Source organism: Amblyomma mixtum, chromosome 6 (genome assembly GCF_055824585.1).
Source record: "Amblyomma mixtum isolate Tamu chromosome 6, ASM5582458v1, whole genome shotgun sequence".
Lineage (NCBI taxonomy): Eukaryota > Metazoa > Arthropoda > Arachnida > Ixodida > Ixodidae > Amblyomma > Amblyomma mixtum.
Window position 1 is genome coordinate 53,946,296 of NC_143017.1, and position 27,700 is coordinate 53,973,995.

A 27,700-nucleotide genomic window follows, 5' to 3' on the forward strand; every position below is an offset into this window, starting at 1 on the left:
ATACTAAATGCCATTTTTAATTACTCCGCTGTAGTAAAAAAAAACGAACTGCTTTGCCACTAACTTTCACCCCTTAGTTCGAGAATACCAAGCCTCATATGAATGTCATCAATAATGCTGTGACTAAAGACCACAGAAATCTTCAAGGAGTTTTTCTAAAGTTGGCAGTTTTTCAAGAATAATACTACTGTACTCCAATTGGCGTGCTGCCATTGCTTGTTGACTTTGATGTATAATCATGCATAATCATGACTCAAGGCATCAATTTCTACTGACTGATGAAAACTCTCCTAACTGTTTTGTGCTGCCCTCGTCGTGTCCAAATTAATCTGCTATTTCATACAAAACACCAATCCAAATCAGTTCATCTACTGCCATGTAAAGCCATTTTTTCATTACCGTCTACATACATACAAGTAAAAGATCTACTTCACTGCAGTCTCTCGGCCGTACGCAAAGTCGAGCAGAACACAATAAAATGCTGCATGCTGCTACATACAGCACAAACTCTGTCCATCCTGTGGTAGCCCTGTGGTTCCCTTTTATGGCTGTGAACAGCACAGGCTGCCAATTATTGGAGCAGCAGAAATTAGGCTGTACTGGCATGCTAAACACTGCATGTCACCACAACCCTAAGTACAATGCTTGCTTTTTAAGAGGCTGCTGGCACCCTCAGTTACAGGTGGTGTAGCTTCTGCTGTCATCTGCCCCATCAATCCTGGGGTTTTTGCTCAAAGCTTGACCATTCCATGCGCAATACCACCTTCAAGCTGCAATTATAGTGACATTTTTTTAATATGGCCCTGAAAACATTTTGCATTTTCAATGCTCCCAAGTCGCCACAGTGGCTCAGCTGCTGACCTCAGTTCAGCTGCTGAATGTTCACAGTTCAGCTGCTGAGCACAGCTGCTGAACGTGGCTTTGGTCTCAGTTGCGGCAGTTACATTTCGACAGAAGCGAAATGCTAGTGGCTCACATACTGTGCTACATCAGTGCACACCAGAGAACTCCAGGTCGTCGATATTATCTGGAGCCCTCCACTACGGCGTTCATCATAGCCTGGGTCGCTTTGGGATGTTAAACTCCATAAAAACATCAATACTTTGGGACACTAAGATACATGTAACTAAACTGACATGGCAGCTAGTACTGGAAAGTGCTAGGTGGCCCATTACCAAGCATAAGAAAGAGGAATGATTAAGTGCCTTCAAGTTCATTATTAAAAAAAAAAAAAAACACCTTAGAACTTCAACTTCTAAACGCCAAGAGGTTGGAAGAAACGGAAGAAACGGAGGTTCATACCACTCTGAACCTCAGCATATATCATGTACGCTGGTATTAGCATCATGACGACTGCTTTCATGAGCATGACTCTCTACAGCTGTGCTGTTAACAGCACGCTGCCTAACAGCATGCATTATGGGAGTAAGTCCAAATCAGACAATGGATAAGTTACTGTAAGAAATGCAGCAAGAACTCCATTTGCGGTGGTTCTTGTAGGCTTCGGTGCATTTAGGGCTGAGGGTCAGTTAACAATTTGACTTTAATAAAATGAGAGGCAAAACACCAGTTGCTCCTACGGTCATGAAAAGTTCTTACTGTAGGCACCTTGCTGCTAAAGCACGGCCTTCGCTTCAAGGACTGCCAGCATGCCACAGGAGCAATCGCTGTTGCTCCTGAGAGGGTTGGGGTAGAAGGACCTAATCCAGGAGTGTCCCACACATTACAAGTTCACACAGAACCAGATATGTGACAAGAATAGTTCATGGGTTACGCACATCCGGTCACCATGTTTGGTTATGCTGCAGTTATCATCATCAGTCAGATTACATCCACAGGAGGACAAAGGCCTCTCCTAATGCTCGCCTATTATTCCTGTCTTGCACTAGCCGTGGTCTCCCTATGCAAGCAAACTTGCTAACCTCACTCCACCGGATTTCTGGTTGCCCCTGGCTAGTTTTCCTACCCCTGGAATTCACTCCGCTACCCTAGAAGGCCATAGATTAACTGTTTGCCTCATTCCATGCTGCCCTCGTCCATTTTTTCCGTTTCATTTCCGCCATTATAACACAAAGTAAAGTTTGCTTGTTAATCCAAATTGCTCTTTTTGCCTCTCAATGTTACTCCTATCTCTTCGCTTTCAAAAGCTTGCTCAGTTGTCTTCAATGTAAATTCAAGCCAATTTGTTAGTATCCGTGTGTTTCTGCCCCATAACAGAGTCCAGGAAGGATACAAAATTTAAATACCCTATAAACGCTTGAAACGGCCGCACCCGTGTACTGGCTGCACCCTGTTTTCACAGAGGAAGTATCAAAAAACAAAAAAAGCGATCCTTGAAAGAGCCACACCCAAACTTTCCACAACCCACAGAGGAATAGCCTTCCAAATGCACACACACACAGGAGCTTCTAGGTGCCGCCCATGAATGGCGCCAGAGGCCATGGGTTGTGGTAGCGCGGTAGCTCACTGTAATTATGGCTTTCGTGTGCTGTGCTGTGCTTTTTCTTTTCATGAACTGCCACTTAACGCTGCAATTTTAGCATGATGACCAAGCACCTTAGAACACCTATGCAGTATCGACACAGACATTTCCTTTATTCCGGGCAGCCTTGCCGGCATGCTCAACCCCTGGACATCAGCATCGATTAGCCCTTTAAGGTTGAATTCCGAAGGCAGTACACAGAATGGACGGCAAACGGCAATCACAAGGAGACGCCGACAGGGATGCTCAAGAGGGCACTACTGTGCTTGGCTCTGATCTTGTCCGTATGGAACTCCGTGTCTACCGACATTGCACCTCGCAGCTTCAAGGTGACTGGTATCTCAAACAGCTTAGATGGGATTGAAGACGATTTCTAGTGGGATGAGCATGCACCTGAGCACAGCACCAGCTCAGAGTCTGAAGACTCTGTGAGCGATGACTAAGTGTAGAATAAATGCAGCTCATCCCCTGATTGGTGCGTTTTTACTTGAATTTTTTTTTTTTTTTTGCACAGCGTGTACATGGGCCGCACCCCATAAACTGGCCCTCAAATCTGGAAAACAAGTGTGGCCCCTACACGAGTTTACACGGTACTTTTCTGAGGGGTATCGCTAAGCTGCTGTTCATAACTTGACAGTGCCACCCTAATCTTGTTCTCCAGGTGATCTTTTCTCATGATCCAGGTCTGCTTTTGATACCTGGCCTGGATATAAGTTCTCCCTCCCCACTTTCAAAACTTCAGTGCTTATCTTGAACTGCTGTTGCTGCCCTCAACTGACGGACATTACTTTGTTTTCCTTCATGTTTTTTTTTTATAACGTTATTTATTACCTCAGGGCATAAAGGGAGTTGGGAAGGTAGAAAGAAAAAAAAAAAATGGGGGATGCTAAATTAATGAGAAAAGGAGGGCCGATCTCACGAAGGCGAGAACGGAGCGCTGATGTGGCCCCTGTGTCCAAGCAATATATACACTGCCTACCAGTCCACTATGCCTGTGGAGACTCTCAGGCATGCATTGCAATTCATCTTCTGCATGAACTAGTGGGGAATATGTCAGCACATCACAGAATGACTCCCCTCGATATGAACTCACTACATTCAGACAAATTTTGATCCCTGTAGAGTTTGAATTACCTACACTCCTGCTGCATACGAGAATGGTGGCCTGACTAATGGAAGAGGTCGGCAGTGAGGGTGGCTACAGCCCGAAAGATCAGGCAATAAGTACTAGTAGCATGTCCAAAATATCAGTCGCAACAATACATTGACTCCATGGAGCATACAACAATGGCACCACACTAAGGAAGTCCGAAAAACGAGTACCTAAAATATTTCAGCGTCGAAAACAATGATCAGCAAATGTGGCCAAGAGGATCCCGAAGATCTAAGAACGAAAAAGAGTCAAAGTAAGGTTTGGTTTATGGTTTGGTGCTATGAGAGACGCCGTAGTGGAGGGCTCCAGAAATTTCGACCACCTGGGGTTCTTCAACGTGCACTGACATTGCGCGGTACACGGGCCTCTAGAATTTCGCCTCCATCGAAATTCAGCCGCCGCAGCCGTGATCGAACCCGCGTCTTTCGGGTCAGCAGCCGAGCGCCATAACCACTGAGCCACCGAGGCGGCCGCCAAAGTAAGAAAGAGTTCCAAAAGCTAAGAGACAGTCAAACGAGATAAGTATGATCGAAAGTAAGGTAAGAAAGATAGAAGGGATAAGTAGTGTCAGATAAACAAACAAATAAAAGGTGTCTGGAGGTCGAGGGAGTGGGCAAGTTGGGACGAGGAGAGGGCAAAGTGCTAAAACGAAAAACAAAAAAGGTGACTATGACAAGAAAAGAAAAGGTGTGTTGGGTTCATATCGGCAATGTAGTGATCGAGAACACCTTACTACAAAAAGTAAGTTCACAAACATCCATCGAATCAACAAGAGCATCCAGTGCTTTTACCTATTGTTGCTGGAAAAAAAGATTTGCGATGTTTTCCCGGAGAAAATGATGCACAAGAATGCAGGTAGTCAGCATTGTGTTAATCAACCAGCCAGCACCAACCAAATGATATGCCTATGCTTGAATGCTAACTCAGTGAGCCACCCAGAGCTGAGAAGATGCCTACTACACAAGGCAACTTTTTAGCCATGGCAAATGGGCAAACAAATTTTTCTCCTCTTTTCCTTCACAAGATGACGTTTTATAGGGGACAATTCATCAACCATGAGAACAGGTCATGCTTTGGCGAAACCCATCTTCATCATCAGCCTGACTACACCCACTGCAGGGCAAAGGCCTCTCCCATGTCTCTCCAGTTAACCCTGTCCATCGCCAGTTGCGGCCATTGTATTCCCGCAAATTTCTTAATCTCATCCGCCCACCTAACTTTCTGCCGTCCCCTGCAATGCTTGCCTTCTCTCCGAATCCACTCCGTTATACCCCTAAGGACCAGCGGTTAACTTGCCTTCAACGTTACATGCCCTGCGCAGGCCCATTTCTTCCTCTTGATTTCAACTAGGATGTCATTAACCCGTGTTTGTTCTCTCCCCAGTCCGCCCGCTTCCGATCTCTTTAACGTTACACCTATCATTTTTCTTTCCATAGCTCGCTGCGTTGTCCTTAACTTAAGCTGAACCCACTTTGTTAGCCTCCACGTTTCTGCCCCATAGGTGAGTACCGGTAAGATACAGCTGTTGTATACTTTTCTCTTGAGGGATATTGGTAAACTGCCATTCATGATCTGAGAGAACCTGCCATAAGCGCTCCACCCCACTCTTATTCTTCTAGTTATTTCCCTCTCATGATCCGGATCAGCTGTCACTACCTGCCCTAAATAGACATAATTCTTTTACTACTTCCAGCATCGCGCCACCAATTGCGAACTGCTGTTCTCTTGCTAGACTGTTGAATATTACTTTGGTTTTCAGCATATTCATTTTTAGCCCCACCGTTCTGCTCTGCCTGTCTAATTCATTGATCATGTTTTGCAGTTCATCTCCTGAGTGACTTAGCAAGGCAATGTCATGAGCGAATCGCAGATTACTTAGTTATTCAACATTAACTCTTATCCCCAACTGTTCCCATTCCAGGCCCCGGAATACCTCCTGCAAGCAGGCAGTGAATAGCATAGGCGAAGCCCACCACTTCCAATTAGTGGTGCCACACGGTGACAAGGAAACAAACCGAGATCTGAAGGAGCCCCCTTCACGAACCCAGCCATGAATGTGGGCGACATCAGGACAGAGGGAGTGGCAGTCACCTCGTCGGGCTTGTCGTACTCGTGGCTCTCCTCCTGCTGCTGCTGCTGGACGGGTGGCTGCGGCTGGCGGTGGTGTCGCATGCGCAGCGACTGCTGCTGCTTCTGGCGCAGCTGGCGCTGGTACGAGTGGAGCGTCATGTACGGGCTGTCCTCGTAGCGCGACTGGGCGCACATGGAGTTGATGTACTCGCCCGCGTACGTCTCCAGGTACATCGTGATCAGGCCGTCGGCCACCAGGTCCTGGAGGGTGGCGAACCGCTTCTCCCCTACATAGTGCATCCCGTCGTGGTACAGCCGGAAGTTCTTGCATGCGTTGCCAAACCTGCACCAGACACAGCGCTGGGATCGCTCCAGACACTGAAGGAACTCCTCACGGATTTACAGGCTCAGTTTAGGGCCTTTTAGATGGGCATAAACCATTATCACCATCGTCATTTATTGTATCCTTAAAGATCCCAACAGGTTGGTTGGTTGGTTGGTTTATCGGGTTTAACGTCCCAAAGCGACTAAGGCTATGAGAGACGCCGTAGTGGAGGGCTCCGGAAATTTCGACCACCTGGGGTTCTTTAACGTGCGCTGACATCGCACAGTACACGGGCCTCTATAATTTCGCCTCCAAAGAAATTCAACCACCGCGGCCGGGATCAAACCCGTGTCTTTCGGGTCAGCAGCCTAGCACCATAACCACTGAGCCACCACGGCAGCCCTTAAAGATCCTGTCTGGGACATTACATAAGGGGGGGAAAGACAGTGGTGTGAAGGGGTCATACAAAGGCATGTGAACATAAAAAAGCATAACAAAAATAACAAGAATAACAAGTTTGACGTGAAATTAACGTCAGGTAATCCAAATAATACAGAAAACATATGACAAAGCAGCAGTATATAAAATAAAACATTAAAATGTGCGGAAATTAATTAAGTGGAAAAACACTTGTGGGGGGTGACGCAATGACACAAGCAGTTCGAAGTGCAGGCAGAGCAGCGCGAGGGAAGTAGCTATAGTTGGTTCAAGTGGTCTGTTAGTAGCTGCCTAAATCTGGTGGGATTAGATTCGATGACAACGGTTTCAGGAAGATTATCCCATTCTTCTATGGCGATGGGAAGGAAAGACTTGTTGAAAGCGTTGGATGAACCGTGCAACCGCTGAATGCTGAGGGAGTTGAATAATTGGCGAGATGAGCGTAAGGGAGCATGTAACAAAGTTTGGTGTAGTGTTTCAAAGCACAGGGGCAGCCACTTTAGACTGCTAAGGCAGAAGTCTTACGGCTGTATTCGATGGGGGCAAAATGCAAAACTGCCCGTGCGCTGCAACATGTCAAAGCAGAGCACACTGAAGGATTCTGAGTTGTCGAAATTGATCCAGAGCTGTCCACTACAGCATCCCTCGAAGCCCACGAGCAGCTTCAGGACATTAAGACTCGCACACTAGGTATGTGCCATACCATCTTACTGCTAAGCTGTCCAGAACAATGTGTCATAACTTCTATCCAGAGGGCAGGTTTGTTGTCTTAGAGACACGCCCGTTTTAAATAGGTGCAGGAACACCTTTTTTAAGAGTGTTTCAAAATGCGGTGAGCACGGACTGTTTCATGAACCTCTTTCCACGCAGTATTCCACCAGTGAAATTTCAGTGACAAAGGCCCTCTTTAATCTATTCAAAGAATAGCCTCTGCTAACATCTTTTCTAGCAAGATGAAAGTTGCAGCTTCACGCTAGCAAAGGTTAGTCCTCTCAGTGACTCATCCTGATGCTGCAGTTAATTCTTTTTTCTTACGAGGTGCATACCGTATTTTCTGGTGTATAAGACGCGGCTTTTTCTCGAAAATCTTGCTGGCGCGTCCTATACAAGGGTGCGTCTTATATGCGAATTTTTCATCTTTTTTTTGCGAGTTTATCGATTACTCCGGTTCATGCTCAAGCTTTTTTCACCTAAAAAATATCACTACCAATAACGCGGTTATAACACGGTTAATAGTTCAATACCGGGACCGCCGTGTAAGACATTCTAGGTGATCTTTATCATGAAACGGCGGGGATGACGACTTCCGGGATCACAAACCCGCGGCTGTTTCGGAGGCCCCAAGCAAAAGTAATGAGAAGCGCCAAAAGATGGTGACAATCGCGCTTCTCGCCATTGTCAAGACAAGCCGGCGTTTTATTTTAGTCACCCTTTGCAACTTTTTTTGCTCCGTGTACATAGTGCATGTTTCAGCCGAGTTGCTTCCAGAAATGGGTGACCCTTTTGATAGCGCATCTGAAGATGAAGACTTCGAAGGTTTCAAGTAGAAATAAAATGTTGTTACGGACATATGGGGAGCTGTATCGTTTTTTCTTTCTTTTTTTGCTGAAACGTGGACGGGTATGGCATGAGTGTTGCCTTTTTCGATCACTTAGTGTTGCTTAAGAATTGCTCACAGGTACGGTGCATTTCGCGATAGTCGCGCAGGCGTGTTTAATTAAGCCTTACTAGCCTAACTGGGTAAACTGGGGTGCGTCTTATACACGGGTGCGTCTTATATACGAACTTTTTCAGTGACAGCTTGCATATATGGCAGGTGCGTCTTATACAAGGGTGCGTCTTATACACCGGAAAATACGGTAGTTCAATGCACCTGGAATGCTTTCTTCACAGCTTCCTGAAGATTAGCCCAGTGCAGCCATCTGACCAAAAAGGAATGCTATACAGCTTTCACACCAACTTTGCAGCGGAAGAAAAATTCGTACTGGCTAATGGATGAAACCTGGGGCTGCAGCAGTGAGTCTACTAACTAAGCTAACCAGGACGACCAGCCGATGACAGGTTTGGCTTGGTTTATGGGGGCTTAAAGTCATAAAGCGACTCAGGCTATGAGAGACGCAATAGTGAAGAGCTCCGGATAATTTCGTCCACCTGGGGTTCTTTAACATGCACTGACATTGCACAGGACACGGGCCTCTAGAATTTCGCCTCCGTAGAAATTCAACCGCTGCGGCTGGGATTGAACCCGCACCTTTCGGGTCAGCAGCCGAGCACCACAACCCCTCAGCCACCACGGCAGGCCGATGACGGGGTGAGGCCGAACTGATCAACAACTTAAAATGGGAACGATGCTATTTCAATGTATTCAGAGAAATCCCCCAAGTTGGAATAAGTTGGGGTAATTACTGATTAGCATCCATCCAGGCGCAGCCATACAGTGATGGACTAACACTGTTCCTGTTTCCATTCGATCAATTTAGGCTCGCCCCGCCATCTGAGAGCTGAGTGTAGGTTAGCCCGGTTTTCAGAGACATGCTCTGAACAGGCTGTAGTCCTGGGTTCAATTCCCAGACCAGAATGAATTGCATCAGTGAAGAAGTTTTTCTGAAAGCTGCATAGCATTACTTCGTAGTTGTATGGCTACACTTGGGTGCTCATGACATGTGTGCCCTTCGGTAAGTAGTGCCACATGAACTCTGTGGCACTACTCCAGTGAACTGCTCGAGCATTCATAGTGTCCTGACCTCTCTTGGTTCACTGGAACAGGTTCTGAAGCAACAAATGGGGCTCTTGGAACACATATCTGAACAAGTGTATTCCGAAACAAATTAAGCGCATGAACCCAATTTTGCATATCATCGTTCAAGCCACGGAACATAAGTGAGACCTAAAATTCAAAGTCAGACGGGATTTAACTGGAACATCAATGGTACAGTGTGCTTTTACAACCGGCTCCATCATCACACCAGCATCAAGTATGCAAGTGCAACAATGAAAAGCAGGTCAACCATAAAAATTGATAAGAATAAAGTTTTGCACCTTACAACACTTAATATCAAGTGTGATCAAAACAAAAGCAGCCTGGTTAACAGGCACCGATTTTTTTTTAAATTTTTGTTAACGAAATAGTGTTAAGGAGTTCAAATCACAGAAATGTCAGCGTTATTGATCGTGAGTAAAAAATTATGAAAAATCCCCAGAGAAACAGCCTAGGGGGCAGGTGGGCCACCTAGGTCATATGACCTTGAGGAGTCATACCAACCTGTCCACCGAATTGTGAGCATACTGCCCACCAGGGAAAGTGGCAGTTAAATTAATAATGGGGTGCGAGAGCAACATTGGTGACACAAGCCCCACTGATGGGAGCACATACCATCACAGTGCAGAGACGTATTGCTTAACCATTGCACTATTGCACTAGGAGCGGTATGAGGACTCCCAGGGGTCTATGAATGTAAAGTATAGAGAATGACCAATCCTGCATATATGGCCATTGACCCATTAACGCTACCATTAACGCTACCATTAATGCTTAACGATCACATCCTACGTCCCTTTCAATGCTGCAGTATGACAATGGAGGAGAAGGCAGCTTCAGTTATGGAAACCAATATATGCTTCTGACAAAATGCAGAGGGATATGGTGAGGTAAGCTTTTCAGTGCAGTGGGGTGGAATTGACGCCCCAAGAAAATCACTGTGTTTGGCATCTCATAACCACAGAGAGTGGACGTAGTGCACAAACTGTCGCATGGGGTTTACAAGTCAGTACGGGCAGAACTGCAAGCAATTCTTGATGGGAGTTAGTTGCACAAACAAAAAGGCTGCCAAGACTCTCTTGAAGACAACTTTTTTCAGTGGAAAGAGAATTCCCTCTCGCACTATACATTTAAACTCTTTACTGTAAACCACAGCGTTACAATGCCTCCTATGACCTGCATCACCCTTGTGCAATAGAAGCTGTACCAAAGATTAAACAGCGTGCATTCTGAGAAAACCTTCCATGTACAACTATCTTTTGCATTACATGTACACACATCTGCTGTGATCACAAAGAGAAGAGTCTTCCTTGCATAACGAAGTTCTCCCATGACTCGCTGGTTTTGTCTCTGTGTGTATTAAGACTAGCCCATCACGTGGTAGAGAGAAAAAGTGTACAAGGCTATGTGGTTCAGCATATATGTTTCTCAAAGCAGCAGCTAAACAAGCTACACAGCATGGAACAGAAGTAGTCACGGAATGCAAGAAAAAAACTAAACAAGCCATGAGCTCCAAGCATGCACTGAAAACACACTTCAACAACTCCTCAGCCATCACAATGCCTGCACTGCAGCGCTGCATTATGCACCACTGCATGAAAACGCATCCAGGTTAAAGTAGAAAATTGTAGCGGCCAACCAGCGATCTGAGTAAGATGCGGTTAAAATAAAAGCCGGAGCATGAAAGACTAGATAATTCAAGGAGGCAAGGAAAAGCTCACCTTAAACTCAGGGTGTACTGCCCAGGAGCCCGTTGGCTTTCTCTGACCAGATAGCAGCCGTCCCCTTCTTGGAGCAAGCGTTCTGCTTCCTCCCGAGAAATAATGCCATGAAACCTAGGAGGCCAAAAGCAGACCTCTCATTTTACTTCGTTGCAATTTGTGCACTTTCGGTAAAAGAGAAAAAGAAACAATGGATATACAATACTCTCTTAAGATCGGTGCATTGAAAGCAAGCCCTAATCTCAAACAGCAATCATGCATGGATAAAAAGAGGAACTAGTCTCGTGGTGATCATAAAGCACCTCCAGTATATTGATAATGACATATACACAGCCACATTACAGACAGTAACCTAGAGCTAATGAATGCCAATGTGTATGTAAGACGAGAGATACGTACTCCCTCCCATAATGAGCCGGACGATTAGGCACCTGTTGAATAAGGGACAAAATGCACAGAGGTAAGAAATGCCATACCAGTCTATTTTGCATGCCACTCTCAAAACAAACACTAGTTGAAAAAGGAACAGCATTTCACAACTACAATTAGCACAGCATGAACGCAAATTGACCCTGCAGTATCATTGCCTATGTTACAGTTGTTACACCATGTCAAGGTATCCAGTCAACATTCAAGTCTGATCTATTTTTATATCCTGTGTTCTCTTTTTGTACTACACACTGCAGTGTATCATTGCATCCTGATATATTTACGCATGTGTGCAAGCATATTCCTCGTAATTATTACAACCTTTCAGGCGAATGTGAGCATGAAAACATTTCAGTAACAACAAACATCTCTGTTGGCAAAAAAACTCACTTCGTTCAAAATTTTTGTTTCCCCTCTCTCTATCTCTCTACAGATAGTGTGTTTAGTCATTTGTAACAGCTGAGCCACCACCGTAACCAGAGGCTTTAACTGCGCAACCGTGCAGCAAGAAAAAATTAACAGTAAATAGATACGTCCGTTCTGCCTAATTTTTTTTGACAACTTGGCATACCTCTTTATTGCAGACTATCCTCTTTGGTGTCGGTGCTTTTTGCTGTAGTTGGTACACTGCAAAAAGGCAATGTAAGCTAACTTTAGAGCGCAACAATAAGCCGGCACTTGAAACGCACTAAGAAGCAGTGAGGACGGCATACGTACGGTAAGACTTCCACACTTGCGGTATTTCATTCATGTGATGTTTCTGCTTCATATTCTCCGCTGCAAAAGTGAGAGCAGTATGCGATTCAGGCTTAAAATGCGCTAAGAAGCGTGTGAACGGGACCATTCAAAAATCAGAAGTAGACTAATGAGGTCTGTTATGGCAGTGCTCCTACAGAACCAGTTTCTCCTCAGTTATCGACGTCTATTTTTGTAAACTTCTTTCGGCCGACAGCTCGAAAACCTCAGCTGAGCAGGCAGGCAAGTGTATTCTCGTCGGACGAGTCGGCGGGGAAAACATCCAAGGAATGGAAAGCGATAGGTGATCTTTCTGCCCAGCGGGGCTTTTGACTCTTCCCCACAGTCTGCTGGCTATATTTAGGTCTGGCAGACACCCAAACGGTTGCACACTTTACCTAGATATGATCCGCATGAGTTCTAGGACAACAGTTTCAATATCGGATAACCCGTGCAACAAATCCGATCGAAAGCCGGGTGGAGTTTCACACACTCCCGAGCGCCGAGGAAATGAACGGGCACCCAAGCGAGTACCGACCACCGCAACAAACTTTCATTGCCGTATTCTTTGCGAAAAAAATAAACGTCGCCGACACTGGCTGTACTAGCAATAAGCTGAAAGCAGCGTGGTTCATGCATAATGAGCACACGGGTTGAAAGAAGGCGCACAGGCTCACCGAATTGTCGTGCCATGTCCACAAATGGGCGCAAGCGACGGGCCGCAGGAAATGACAAATCGCAGCAAGCGATACACGTCCGACGCTAAGACCGCGTCAACAGAGCGGCAGGCATCGCGCGAGGCGCACCCGTCTTCTCAATTGCTTTATTAAACTTCCGGTCGAGGCCGGCATCAACTCATTTTGAGCAGGCGTTCACTCATCAAGCGACGACAAACTTTTTTTCGGCAACTTATTTGCCGTTAGGGCTAGTGAGCGGGAGGAGCGAGCGATGGAAAGAGAACAGAGGGCAAAAAATAACCGCGCCGGTGGCGCCGCCGCGCGGCGGACCATATAAGCAACTCTAAAGTTTGCTCTTCCACATCACTTCGCGATCCGGACCGGGACGAGGAGCATCCTCTTGTAGGAACACCCAGAAGAACAAAATGGTGCGTCCCTGCATTTCTGCCCGAGATTTGGATACTCCGACACTCCGCTGCTAGCGGCAACAAGCCTAACTTCTCGGCATTTTTTTTCTCCGATTTCAGGCGGACCTCAAGCCCAATGAAGTCGAACGTGAGTAGCTGCATTTTTCTTCACGTTTTCCGTTGCTAATGCAAGTGCAGTGCGAAAGGAAAATTACGTGCAAACGTTGTGAATGAATAAGTCGGCCTGTTTAATGTGGCAGTTCTATGGCGCAGCTAAAAGATATTCTCAGGTGGGAGTTCATGGATAAGTCGCTGCAACCAGTAGAAAAGCGGCCGGCTTTTGAGGCAACAGGAAAGAAGTTGTGCAAAAATTTCTCGAGAAAGCTACACGGCTTTTACACCTGCCCTTGAATGAGCAAAATCTCAAAAGATATTATGCTGCTTTTAAAGAACGTTTTGAGTGCGCTCCTAGATTGTCCCGCAAGAAGACAGCCTAAATATAGATTTGTTTCGGTTATTCGATACCCGGATCCTATCATAGAACACTTTTCTTTAAATGTTTCGCTAAACATTACTGGTGTGCACCATTGTTAAGCTGTATTTAACGACTTGTTTAAAAATCTAAGCTCTGCGGAATTTTGAAAGCTGCTTTCTAACGCAAAATTACTGGCTAGCAAACGTGCTCAGTGTTACACATTTTCACATCGTCACAAAACCTAATTTTCAGCGGTATATGCTTTGTGAAGGATGACAGCCCTTTTAACTCTAAATAGACTCTGGTGCGTCGACGCGTATGTTTAAAAAAAAAAAAAAAACGCTTATCTTCACCAAACGGTAGCAAAGGCACTTACCCCAGCACGTGCTTTGCTGCACGGGTAATTAGACTAAAAATAACCCTACGTGTGATAAATTCCAAGAGGGGGCTTGTAAATTTCGATGCATGCAGAATTAAGGACCAGTTATGGCTAACACGCTGGATTATACGAATAGCACCGGCAACAGGTGTACACAGACTGCGTGCTAGAGCGCCGTTTGGAAATAATTAAGAAAGACTGGAGCGTTTCCACCCTCTAACCGTTCAGGATTATTCAAGATTATTGAACCTTTGACCATCGTTGCGTGCATAGTTATTCTATTTTTATAACAAGCGCATGCAATGCGCTCCTGATCGATGCCATGTTATGTAATCCGTCCTGTTGGATCATGTACAGAGGAGTCCCTGAGCAGGAGGCTAAAATGATTTCCACATTTTTTTTGTGCGCTTGAATGTACAAAAAAAAATGTAATAGGAGGTGCCTTTGCTCTCGCTAGTAAAGCGCAAGCGTAACTGATGAGTCGGCCTGGATGTTAGTGCTCCTTTCTAGGCCACAGCTAACACGAAGGGTGCGGGGCGGGCGACCCCATCGCACTGACACTTGAACCTTCAGGACAGCGTTAGCATTTGTGTCACTATTTTATGAAAGATAAACTATTTTTGATAATAGTGTCGAAGTCAGTACAGTTGGATGTCTCTTAAAAGCATATACGGCAGCCGTTGAGTCAGACGTCCTTGCCGCCATGTTAGGGGTCACGGTTCACCCCAGCAACGCAGCCTCAACTGCTAAGATTTTGGAGGTCCTAACACCGGCAGCTAAACCAAGACCGCGGAATAAGTGGACTAAAACTGAGTTTCAGTTTTGTACGTGCTTTTCGCTCGTGCAGTACCATGTATGGCGTGCTTCCAGTATAGTTTACGTTTTCGGAATTTGATAGACCGCGGAGCAAGATGGTATAGTGCTGCAAAAAATAAGAAAATGCTAACTCAGAATGAGGGAAAGGGACTTGTTGCTTATAATATCGCAAGTATTTGAGTAAAAGAGTGCATGGCATTTATGGGTACTTCTCTAGCTCCTCCTCCGTGCCTCGTGTTCCGATCCATACGACAATTTCCGACAAACGGTGTGGAAGATTTGTCACTGATTACATACTTGTGAAAGGTTGAACTGGATGAGCATACGTCTGCTGATTTGAAAACTGCCTATTTCATCAAAACGCCCACATTTAAATGAGCATGGGTTCGACGTGACGCGACATGATCAGTGCATTAAGGTTTATTGCCTGATAAATCTGTTTCTGTTTAACACTCTTGACGATTTGCTTCACGAAAATTATGCGTCGGCCGAGAATTGACTTCTAACACTCTTAATATACTGTTTCGAGCAGTTATGGTCAAGAAATACTAAAATGCTTCTTCCTCCATGAAAAAGAACGAAGAGTGCATTAGACGCACAGTGTCAGGAACGGAATAAGTTTCTTGTCTTGCTCGTATACGTTGGTGAATAACACGTTACGTTGTTCAGTTGCTCACAGGGTGTCGGGAATTCGTAGTACCCCTAATTATCGTCGTCACAGCCCAATCGCGGAGACCCTGTTCTCTTAGATGTGTCATAGGTTTGTTTAAGTGTGCAGGCATTAAAAAACGTATCTGAAATAATTCCTGCGATCTTGTTAAGGCGCTCGACGAAAGAAATATAAAGAAGTATAAATCCGAGGACCCGCATTCATCCATTCAGAAGGTGTCAGATTCGAATCTTTTAATACGCGCCTACAAACTCATCAAATTGTATGCGCTAACTTGTTAATGGGGTGGTATCCACAAAACAGATCAGCTGTAAGGTTGATCCCTGTTGTACAGGAACGCAGGAAAGAAAAATAAGCTTCTTGCTGTTTTGCTTCTTGCTTTTGCAAAACTCGCATTGACTGCATTGTCTCAAACATCGGCTGCTGTGATAAACCGTCAGCAAGCCTACTATATAAGTTGACGCGGACCCGTGTGCTTTTATAGCATGAACGTATAAGATAAACTCTATCAACGTTGTTTTCATTATTACTGACTGGCTGTGAAAAGCGAGTCCTTGCTTTGCTTTGCACCTTGATGTTTGATACGGTTTTGACGTATAATATGTCGGTTGTAACCAGTATTTTTGCCTTTGCAAGCAGGTTGTTGTATGGGACTGCACTTGCGTTCGCTAATAATATACCACTCGGTGATGTTAAAAGGAATCAGTGTAAACATAAAAAGAGTCCATATGTCAGACATATTTGAGCACTGTAACGTCTTCTGGCTTTTGTTTCCTTGCTAATCACTCGAGAATACAGGAAAATGGCCATGCCTGCATCATACTCTTGCTCAAAAATTAACTTATCGTGTGCCGGTTCAGTCTGTGTCCGGCGACATTCACAGATCTGCCTCTGTTTGTGAGAAGAAATGTGAGTTAAAGCCGCTCGGAAGCAGCGCTCTAAACTAGTACCGTAGCTTTCCAAAAGAACAAAAACATTTGCACACAAGCAGCGCCCACTAGAGTAGCGATTTTATGGTCCCGTGGAGTCTAATAAAAGTATGTGCTATCTGAAGGTCACGCAGAGTGCCCGCAGTTTCTTTTTCGTGCGGTAAGACTCCAGCACGATGGAATGTTCATTTGTCGCGGCACATAAGGTGCAAGCCGAGAGTTCCATGTTGGAACAAGTGCCATGGGATATGAGGCTGCTGTAACACCCGCTCTCGCAGTCAAACGAAAAAAAATCAGTGAGAGAAAGGGGAGGGCTTCGTAATGCGGAGCCTAAATTAGCAGTACGTGTCTTCAGAGGAGTGCAGTCCACTATCACCACAATGAACTCAACGCAACGACGAACTATTCGATATAAGCGATACTTCGCTAAAACCGATCAGGAGGCTACAGAACGAAGTGACATACGTTCCCTCGGATAGCGAGATGATTTGAAAGAAGCGGCGGTACGAATGAAACAATGGTACATAGCGCAAGTTTGTCGCCGGGCAACTGATCTCGTCGTCCACTTGTCTTGAACCACTGCTATATATGCAGTGTTAGCCGACGGTCCGGGCAGAGGTCTTGCAGAAGCATTCTTCTTCTGGATCGTATTTGCTAATCCCTTGAAAAGAGCGGTAAACAACTGCAAAAATAACAACAAAAATGAAAGTTTTTGTGTTCATCTCGTAACGCGAGTGAACGTAAGACGCGTCTCGCCGCTTCGCGTTCCCGAACGGGAAGGCGTGACCGGACAGATTCCGCTGTCGGCGCCCAAGATGGCTTTTGCCCGCCGCCGCTGCTCCGGAGGAGGACTCGGCCTTTTGTCGGAGGGGGGCAGGGGCCCCCTAAATTTGGCGTCGGGCCTGGGCGCCGCCCGAGCAGGCAACGGGAGCCCGGTTCCTATTTCGGGAGGCGCGCCAGGCTCCGACGTCGCGTCTGCCGCCGACGCTGGGGCCAACTCCGCTGCGATGAGCGCCGCGGCGGCCAGGGCCATTTAAGGCTGCGCGGCCCGTGGCCTGCCTGCCTGGGCCGCTGGTTCAGCAACGCCGCCTTCGCGCCTCCTTCCTATCGCGACCATACGCTCTTTCCCTCGCGTCTTTCGTTTTTTTACTCGTTTGTCGTTACTCGGCGTCGGTGAATGTTGAGCCGCATGTGTAGCCGTCCGGTATGCCGTGTAGCTCTGGTGTTATGTATTTTGTGGAATCTCTTTTCACATGTAGGCCGTTCGGAGCAGCGACGACAGGATAACAGTGATGAAGTTGTAGCCCCCCCGTCCTCCACCCGCCCCCCACTCGCCCCCTTCCCGCCACTCGCCAAACTGAACTCAACCGCACAGAGAGTAATGCACAGTTTTCCGCTTTCATCTTACCGCAGCCCCCGCCCAAATTCAGACACGCTTTAGACCGTACGGATACCGCCCCAAATTGCATGCGGCGCCTCTCACGTCCTCTTATCCAGATCTTTATGCGCTCGCCCAGACTGGGGTTTTTAGCTAAAATCCTTGGCATACATGCAATGTTTTCATTGGCAGAGCTAGCGGCGTCACCGACGGACGTAGTCAGTGAGCTGGCAAGGCTCCACAGAGATCTTGCATTCAGACCACAGAAAAGGTCGCTCGCTATGCTGCACGCCTGGCCCTCCTCTCTCAGCAAAGCTCGATAAGTGTTCAGAAAGCCGACTCCGCTTCCGAGTTGGCGCTGATGCACATATAAGAAAACACACTGACTAAAAAAAAAAAAAGCGCGGGCTCTCGTAAAACGTCGGAGATAAAACTAATCTGATCCACAGTCGTAGTTTTGTTATTTGAGGTGCCTGTACGATCTGAGACCTCTCATGGTCAGTATACCATGAGCTTGTGAGTCATTAAGGCCAGACACGAGCTCAGACTCAGCAGATTTCCCAACTGCATATGCAACCTCTTGTTGTATAGCTGCACATGAATTCCGGGCAAGTGGGAGAAATTGATGGGTTTGCTGAGTGAATAAAGCTACGAAATACCAAATGCCCCCCCCCCCCTTCCCCCTAACGTACTCCAGGATTGACGCTTAATATTTCTCGTATAAAGGATAGATTGTGCTCTTGTACAGCCACGGAATGGGAGGAAAGGAACGGCCTTTGCCCATGGGTTCTGTCTCTGCTACTGACGTGCCGCACTGTCTTATGATTTATTATAACTTCAAATTTAAAAGATGAACAAAAGAAGCTTTCTCAGTACAATTGAAATATTAAAATCTCTGGGCTTTATTTTTAGTTTCAGTAATCTGATTTCTCGCACGTTACTTGGAGAGCGCCGAACAGCCGTCGTTGCCAGTCAAACAGGCAAGAGCGCCGATGTGTAGTTTCTGCAGGAGAACGACAGTGGTAGGTATGTGCAAACTGAAGCATTCCGAAAGGTGTCACACAATAGACACGTCCAGGTAGACGGACATTGTAATTTTACTGAGCACAGGATAGATAACAAGCCTTCACACGTTCACGTGTACGTCACAAGCACAACCTCTGTTTTTTTTCTTTGCGCTTTATAACTCCGTACCGTATTTGGTAAAAGTAACCATGCTTCCTGGTTTGCTCCTCACTCGCATAGCGGTGCCCTTACGGCTTGCATAAAAATCGAAAGGTTTTGACAGGTGAGCACAATGGTTCTCCTTACCTTGCAGAGATTTAGAGCTTGAGGGGCGGCATAAGTGCTTCCCTATACGACTGAGAAGCAAGCCCGGTAACTTTTGGCAAATACGGTACACTGCACATGAACAAGCCTCTCTTGACACCCTGCAGTAGAAGCCCTGCTTGGCCGTGCATCCTTTGCGAGCATCTTTATACGCTCACCGGCATTGTTGCGCGTAACTATATCTTATGATCATAATTCTCAACAACAACATTTTCGTCACTGTGATTGGCCGCCAATTAGTTCCCTCTTGCGCAAGCCGCGGCCAGATTGTATGCAACAGCACATCTTTCGACCTCACCTCTTTTTCTGGCTCTTACCGCTCCGAGCTCAATAACTCCGTGGATTTCAGTTAAATAACAAAGAAAAAAATGCGTGCGCAGAGGCTCGGGAGCACTTCGAGATCTACGACATGTGCGCCGAGGGCAAGGTGGACTGCGCCGACCTGGGATCCCTGCTGAGGTCCCTCGACCTGCGCCCCACCAACGCCACAGTCGAGAAGAACGGAGGCTGCGCCAAGAAAGGTAATGCGCGCGTATACGTAATGTCGCTTCAGCCGCGCACGAGCTTTGACGCATCGCCGGTGAAAGGCTTAGCGTTGAGGAATAACATCATTGTTTGACCGTCAGCACTCTCGTGTTATGAGGCGCCTTGTCTCATGTTTCTTGTAACGAGTAAAGCGCAACAGAAGACGCCTGTGTTGGTCTTTTGTTGCGCCTTACTCGTTACAAAATATGTACCAACTAGCCAGGCAACAAATTTTGCTTGAGTAATTTTTTGTCAACAGTCAGAGTGCTAATTTAGTCGGATAAACGAGTCGCGATGTCTTCCCATCGTTGAACCGAGATGTGGAAGACTGATTAATGCTCGCTACTTGGCACAGATTTAGATGACATGTCAGTTTGCCAGAAATTACTGAAGTAACAGTACGTTTATTTGAACTGTTCCGAAAACGCAATTTATCATCAAAGGCTCGCAATGATTAGGGACTAAATTAAAGAAAGGGGATGGTCCCTCCTCGTAAGAGAGATTTTAATCGAAAACATATTCCCCCTCCGCCCTTTTCGCGACTAAAAGTTCAAGAAATGCGTTGTAAAAATACCCCCCTCCCCCCCTTCCCCCTCAAGCGCCCTTTCAAGAAACGTCCCTTAAATGCGCCCCCGGGGGTGGTGGAAATATTAGGAGCGGAGCAAACTGCGAAGTTGGGCCGACTTCTGTACTGGAGAAACTCTTCAGCTTGGATAATCAGTATTTCAGGAACTTGAAGGTTGCGTTCAAGGCCTGCACTGTGTTGCTCTCTCCCCACGCAGGTGAGAAGAAGATCACCCTGGAGGAGTTCCTTCCCATCTACAGCCAGATCAAGAAGGACAAGGATATGGGCACACACGCCGACTTCCTCGAGGGTCTCAAGGTCTACGACAAGGCCGAGAACGGACAGATGCTCGAGGCTGAGCTGGCGCACGTCCTGCTCTCCCTGGGTGCGTGTCCTCTATTCCCTAAAAACCGGTGGAAGACACATTAGTCTCTATCCGAACCCTCTGTGGCAGCTAACGCCCGACAGCGTAAAGTCTGGCATTTCTCTGCGGACATGGGTACATTGTATCATCATCATCATCATCAGCCTGACTACACCCACTGCAGGGCAAAGACCTCTCCCATGTCTCTCCAATTAACCCTGTATTTTGCCAGTTGCGGCCACTGTATCCCCGCAAACTTCTTAATACATTGTATACTTATAGTCTTTGGATCGTGCTGGTATACAAAGCTTAAAGGGTCCATGAAACGTTTTTGAAATTGGCTATAAAATGAGTGTATTATGAAGAGCAAAGGCCGGTCTGCATTCACGCCGCGTACAGGTCCTCAAAAGTGAGCCGATAAGTTACAAATCATTAAAAAAATTTCTCACTCATACGCCTCGCGGTGACCGTTCGGTGCCGGTCTCGCGTGTGAATTCTGCCACGCGACGTCAAGTGGCTCGTATGACGTCAGTTTTGAGAGGCTGCTATTGGCTCGCCAGAAAATGCGACGCATATCTGCAGCGCGCCATGAAGTAACTGGAACGTGTTCCACATAAGTGTTTCGAGAAAAAACGACGAGCTGGCTGTTCCAGCAACATGAACGTGCTCCACTGAAGTTCCACTTATAAAGAGGAAAAAGGGCTGCAACAGTGTGTGTCGCGCTTAAAAATCCGAACCGAGCCTCGTTCCAGATGAAATATATGACACATAAGCTTTAACTTGAACTTAGGTGGAACCACGACAGTTCATGTGATACCGGGATTAAGAGTGCAAGCGAAGGAGAGGGGAAGGGGGGGAGGGACGGCCGGCTGGAGACAGTGGCGCGTCTGGTGTATTCGTGGGCGGAGCGTAGTCACAGCCTGAAATATTTAGATTTTTCTTTCTCGCTCCGTTGAATGAGTTGAGAGAGAAAACGAAACGAGGCCGTTTTTAATTGCTGATATCTCTGGTGCTACATAACCTAGACCGAAAACTTTGCGGGAGAATAATGTGTGATTCAGTACGTACGAGTCTACTACCTCTTTTTGCCTCGGTGCGAACCATTTCAGGGGCCCTTTAACGCCGTTTGAAGTGGGATTTTTTTTTCCACCTTTTGCCCGTTCACCTCCTTGATTCACTTGTCGATTAGTATACAGATATCTCACTGTTAATACACTGCTCAAGCACCGTTCGTGTGGAGACCGTTCGTGTGGAGAAGCCTATTAAAACAGCACACCAATGTCACTGACACTTAGGCAGGTAAAATTAGAATCAAAATTGGTTCGGTACGTGATGATCCGCCGCGGTGGCTCAGTGGTTAGAGTGCTCGGCTGCTGAGCTAGAGTACCCAAGTGCGAACCCAGCCGCGGCGGCCACGTTTCGATGGAGGCGAAACGCAAAAGGCGCCCGTGTGTTGTGCGATTTCAGTGCTAATTAAATGTCACCAGATGGTCGAAATTATTGCGGAGCTTTTCCACTACGGCAACTCTTTGCCATTTTCTTCTTTCGCTCCCACCCCCCTCCCTTCCGTCACAACGCGGTTGAGGTGCCCTCCGAGAAATGAGGCAGTACCGCGCCTTTCATCTCCTGATAACCAGTTATTTTTGGCGCTGCGAACAACAGATTCCCCAGTACTGATACCGTCTCTTCATTTCTAATGCTGCATATTCACCTAATGTGCAGCTAGCATTCTACGGCATTGAGTGTATCTTTATTTCTTTGGTATGCGATAAAATCGAATTTAATTGTATTAAACATATAAAGGCTCTCCTTTAATCGCAGACAAGAACGAGGCTTTAGTTTGTAGCGTGGACCGTGGACTAGAGCATGCGAATGTGGTTTGGTCTATGCGGTGCGATAAGCATATCGCCCTACCTTCCCAACTATGCTGGAGCGCGACTTTGTTCAGTACGCGGAGACAATAGGAGGATGGTTCTTACAAAAAGATTAACCCCTTTACATCCACCACACCGTGCGGACGTATAGAGCTCAAACCATCTCAGGGTAGGACATTGGGTCAAAGACAACGTGCCTTTGCGATAATAAAATATAAAAACGCTCCTTCTTTCAAGCTTCACTATTTGTAGTAAACATTTTTTCGGTTGTTTTTCGCAGGCGAGCGGTTGACTGACGCCGAAGTGGACGAGATCATGCAGGCTTGCGCAGGCACAGTCGACGAAGATGGGTTCATCAAGTACGAAGGTAAGTATGCTTGCTGATAGTATGTTAAAGGCTTAAGGCTTTGTGAAGAACCGCAGAATCCATTAATTACACTCCTTAGGTCTATATTCCTTGACACAATACAGGTGAATGTTGACGCTAAGTTCTATTCAGTGTTCCTTTCGGGGGCATAATTCGTTGTTCCTCTGTGCTTTGAGGCGTGACACTATCCTATAGAGTGAACATGTGAACCCCTTGCTGTATTTCAATCAAACTTGCGCAGTTAGTTTATATTACTGCTGGGACAATCTCTGCCAAATTTAATTATTCTATAATACGTATGAAGAACGTTATGAACCTATATAACAAGGGTCCTATGCTTTCTTAGGAAATCTATTGTTGAGTATTAGTATTATCAAGCAATATTGGAACAGTCGGTTTCCTGAGCTGATAGTTTACTGAAAGAAATAAGAAATGAGAAAAAATAGATTCGCGGGATTGAAAATCACCCCAGTGTATTTTCATAGCTCCAGTGTTCAGGAAAACTCCTCAACAGAATAATGAAATTCGGCAGAGGTGGCCCCAGCAATGAAACAAACTAGACCCGTAAGTTTCAATGCAATAGAGCAAGCTGTTCAAAAGTTCACTCTTTAGCGAGGTAGCGCCCCCTTTAAAGAATAATTTATTTAGCCATTTTTTAAGGACACGCGTTCCGTCAGCAGGCTTCTTAAAACACTCTTTTAATTATAAAAAAAAATACTGCTACACTTCTGCGACTCCTTTGTTTCTAAATCATACAGGATTTGTGTTACGTGAGTGGCAGCCTCTGTTTTCATGTTCTTCGTGTTTTAATATCACACGAAATTTGCTTGTGACGAATACCACAAGCAAATTACCACATGCGAATACCACAAGCAAAATGTGGGCCTGTCTCGGTCCAAATACCATTCAGGATAAATATTTGAAGACAATCGAACAGTTACCTCGCGCTTATGGACGCTATCGACAAAAGAAGGGAATCCGGTACACTTCCTGCAGAACCACGCGGATCCATTTGCAGTGTATTTTTTTCTCTGCTTATGTGGCACGCAGGCTCAGATATGCCCTCAGCGTCTTGTTATTATTCGAGGTAAAATTCGAAGCGTCCTCGCACGTTTCGCCTCTCCTGCGCATTTCATCGCGAATGTAGAGCGTTCATGTAAATAGTTGTTGATTTCGTTCCACTTAACGAGTTGGTAGCGTAAAAAAAATGAGGTGATTAACTTCTTCAGTGATTACTTTCGATATGCACGCACATTTTGTTGCGCCCGAAAAAAAAATGAATGCACCATGTTGGGCTTCGTTAAATTCCTCTTATGTTATATAGCATGTACAGGGTCGGTAGAATGTCCTCAGGCCGTATACGAACCGCTTTTGACGCTTGTAGTGGTGCACTTACGACAGCCTCCGAGCTCAGGGTGTCTGGAGGGAGGATGAGCCTCGTCTTTATCCCTTTCCCCTCCCTGAGGACCTTGGTATTTTAAGGGCTCGACTATATTGCTAAAACGCCAACCTTGTGTCCTGGGGACCTCTGACCAGAACTGTAGTTCGCAATGTACATTGCGCCTACGTATTTTTCTCGCAGTCTCACCCACATTACAATGAAGAATGAATGTCGCGAAAAAGAAACTCGGAAACCAAATATAGTAAAAGACTTGTTCTGCACTTAGAGAATAAAAAAGAAAGCTTCGCTGTCGTTATTGGCAAGAAAATATATTTTCGCTATTTGCGGGCCTTTTCCACAATGCGTGTCAAGTTAACGTACGCATTTATATAACGTGTTTAAGCGAAACGACGTCGTGACACCTCCATTAGTCCGTGCGATTTACGTGCAAAAAAAAAAAAAGTCAAATCAGTAGCCTCCTTGATGCATGCTCAGAAGGATTTGTTCAGCCCAAGCTGCCAGATGCTGATTTAATATTTAGCGCACCTTTTACAGATCGATGGCACTGCAATCAATTATTATAGATCTTCATCACCAAGGTCGGCATAGTGCACCTCATTTCGGCAGACCGATCAAAATGGTAACCAAGGAAACCAGATGCGCACACAAAGTTGGACACAGTGAGCGGCGCCAGCGTACGTTAAACACCCTACGGGCGTAAACAGGTGTCCTTGAGAGACAGGCGAGGGTGTGTGTGTGTGTGCGGGGGGAGGCAGGGGGGGGGGGGGGGGGGGGGGGGTTGGCATCCTTGTGGTCGTGATTAATGAACGCCTTGGTCCGCGGTCGTGACGTCGAAGCGGCTGGCAGGGCATTATTCCCAATCGCTACGCACGACGCGTTTTCAGTGGCGAGGCCTACCGCTGCCCTCTTCGTATTTTTCTGTGCTTGGTTTAAACGTACTCTTCCTTAAGTCTTTTTCGCAGTTAGATGGGCAAACGTAGACACTTTCTTGATTTCCACTGTGCGCCTTATCCGGAAACACTGGTATACATGATGCAGAAGTTTCAGAATCACGTGATAGCGATAGAAGTGAGGGTTTAAAGTGAGAGCCCTTTCTATTTAGCAAGAAGACTTTCAGACGCTACTTTGTTATTCCAGCTCGTTAGCTTGCGTAACGGCTTATCGTTGCTTGGAGCATTGTGCAAGCGACTTGGTAAGACCAGCAATGAGGCGCTTTTCCCCGCTTCATTATCCTACAGAAGTAACTACGACAATAAACAAACAAGTCATTGATTATAAACCGAACTTCATTCAGAAATACACAAGCATCGCGTGATAGAAAAAGTTGTTAGGGTTTTAACGTAGTTAAACCGAAGTTGTCGACGAAAGTTCTTTTTTGCTCGGTTTATCTTGGTTTAGGTTGTTTAGATTTGGTTGTAGTCACTCGTACGACGAATTGTTGTAGGAAGCCGCCGCGGTGGCTCAGTGGTCATGGCACTCGGCTGCTGTCCTGAGAGACGCGGGTTCGATCCCTCCCGCGGGGGTTGAATTTCGATGGAGGCGAAATTCTAGTGGCCCATGTACGGTGCAATGTCAGTGCACGTTAAAGAACCCCAGGTGGTCTAAATTTCCGGAGCTCTTCACTACGGCGTACCTCATAGCCTGAGTCGCTTTGGGACGTTAAAACCCCCCTAAAATGTTGTAGCAAAAACGTGATTTTATTTTGCACACATTCTTCATTAGAAATTGCACACTTTACATCTCCGTCCAGGCAGCAACTGAAGTATGACCTGATAAACCTCCCCATTTTGCCTGTTCTGACCCCTTCTCTTTAGTCTTTTTTCATCGGCGCGGCGAATTTCAAATGGTAGTGTTTTAACGTATAGCTAAACCGAAGTTGTCGACAGGAAGATCTGTTTTGCTTAGTTTATCTCGGTTTAGCTTGTTTAATATGATAGTAATCACACGGTAGTAATCTTCATGGGCGCGGCACGTCTGGTTATGGTATTAGTTTGATAGTAGTATTAGTTGATGTAGACGACGACGTGCAATGCACAGCGCGAGAGTGTGTTGCTGTTCAACACAATTCAGCCCGAGGACATCATCATCATCATCACAAGGCGCGATGGGCTGCGGCGATGGCACAGTGCTGTCGTGCAGAGGCCAGCGAAGCTGATCTATTTGCGCTGCCGCGGCTTTTGCAGCTTTTTGTGAAGTAGAGCTTACGCTCTCAAAAGGTCCAGCGGGCAGCAAGAGAACTCAGAGTTACACTCGAAGCCATCAATGAGCTAAACGGATAACCAAAATTGGTGGCAACCATTGTTGTGCACATACACCTTGAATTAGTACGTAAAGGTTACTGTTTAATTCCCAAATCGATGCCTGTCAACATTTAAGCGATGCCCGATGTTACAAACTCACCATGCTAAAACGAACTATTCGAGGAGCAAACTGCTGCGCAGGCCCACACAGTTAGAAAGCAGCACGAAGCAGCGTTAACGGATATCCGACCGCTGGCGGTCTCCGTTCGGTCACGGGAAAAAAAATCTTTGTCTATGCTGAAACCACTTACACTCTAAACACGAATACGCCTATATGGGAGTAAAAAAGGAGTAAACCCTACTAGTGCACTAGGAGCAAAAAGGGAATAAGCTGTACTCTAGCTCAGGGAGTGTACTAGAGGACACTACTCCATTTTTACTCCCTTTTTAATTTTTTCTGTTCAGAGTGTAGGAACCAGACACTGTGATGCCAGTCTGCCTAATCCTTGCCGCGTCTTTCGCAGTGTTCATCAAGAACGTTCTGGCTGGACCATTCCCCGAGGAGCAGAAGGACAAGTAAAGAACGAGCCAGCCGCGCCATCTCCTCTCTGCTTCTCTTCGTTCGACCCGTCTGTTTCCGTCCACGTCGGCGGCGACTAGCTCGCCGTCTCCACTGCCCGACAAACCGAGAGCTACTGTCGCCACCTCGCCGACACAACGGCTGTTAAGCGGCAGCTGAAGGCGTCTGCCGAAAAGTGTCATGGCCGCCCTGATCTTTGCTCACCTCTCCTCTCCTCTGATTGGCCGGGTTCGCGAACGTCACTGGTCCCTTCGGCGACTCGCCCGAGACGCCGCGGTGGTCGGGAGCGCGAAGTGATCACCCAACGAAGGGAAATGTGCTGAGAGAGCCACTGACGCCCCGGGTCTCAATTTCGATTGCAATTGGAACAACGATACGCAACATATCGGGCATGTACAAATAAAAATCCCCAGACAGAAGAAACGCGCCTTAGATTCTATACGCCCTTTTGGAAAATAAAAAAGACGTGGTGCGCACTCTCTTGTAATATACCCTGCCCTCTCTGCGTCACTTTAATTCACTCACTACAGCAATGCTGTGATGTTGAAACTTGTGTGCTTGAGCGCCGCGCTGTGGCTGAACTTTCCACAGCCCGCTCCCCTAGCCTTATAT

The 27,700-nt window shown here is 46.4% G+C and overlaps 2 protein-coding genes across 3 annotated transcripts in view; one reads left to right on the top strand and one right to left on the bottom strand.

The window, feature by feature from the left end:
- Positions 1–13,069, bottom strand: part of LOC149339155 (N-chimaerin-like) — a 53,917-nt gene extending 40,848 nt beyond the window's left edge. The window contains exons 1-6 of one of the 2 annotated variants that reach the window (XM_089547967.1): positions 12,789–13,069; positions 12,094–12,153; positions 11,948–12,003; positions 11,347–11,378; positions 10,948–11,061; positions 5,727–6,048 (exon numbers count right to left, since the gene is read on the bottom strand). In XM_089547967.1, coding sequence (XP_089404093.1) covers positions 5,727–6,048; positions 10,948–11,061; positions 11,347–11,378; positions 11,948–12,003; positions 12,094–12,153; positions 12,789–12,804 — 600 coding nt within the window. In that variant the 5' untranslated portion in view covers positions 12,805–13,069. Of the gene's footprint in view, positions 1–5,726; positions 6,049–10,947; positions 11,062–11,346; positions 11,379–11,947; positions 12,004–12,093; positions 12,154–12,312; positions 12,410–12,788 lie in introns of those variants that run through there. The other variant, XM_089547968.1, reaches the window with a different exon arrangement.
- A 21-nt stretch (positions 13,070–13,090) lies between these two features.
- Mlc1 (Myosin light chain alkali) lies at positions 13,091–27,579 on the top strand. The gene is made up of 6 exons (XM_089547969.1): positions 13,091–13,216; positions 13,316–13,343; positions 19,552–19,692; positions 20,479–20,646; positions 22,780–22,866; positions 27,033–27,579. The coding sequence occupies exons 1-6, from the start codon at positions 13,214–13,216 to the stop codon at positions 27,086–27,088; spliced, it is 483 nt and encodes a 160-aa protein (XP_089404095.1). The 5' UTR covers positions 13,091–13,213; the 3' UTR covers positions 27,089–27,579.
- The last annotated feature ends 121 nt before the right edge of the window (positions 27,580–27,700 follow it).

Excerpts from the sequence above, each read along its gene's own strand:
- Mlc1 (XM_089547969.1), top strand. Across the intron at positions 19,693-20,478 it reads CGGAGGCTGCGCCAAGAAAG|GTGAGAAGAAGATCACCCTG; the intron begins GTAATGCGCGCG and ends CTCCCCACGCAG. Across the intron at positions 20,647-22,779 it reads GCACGTCCTGCTCTCCCTGG|GCGAGCGGTTGACTGACGCC; the intron begins GTGCGTGTCCTC and ends TGTTTTTCGCAG.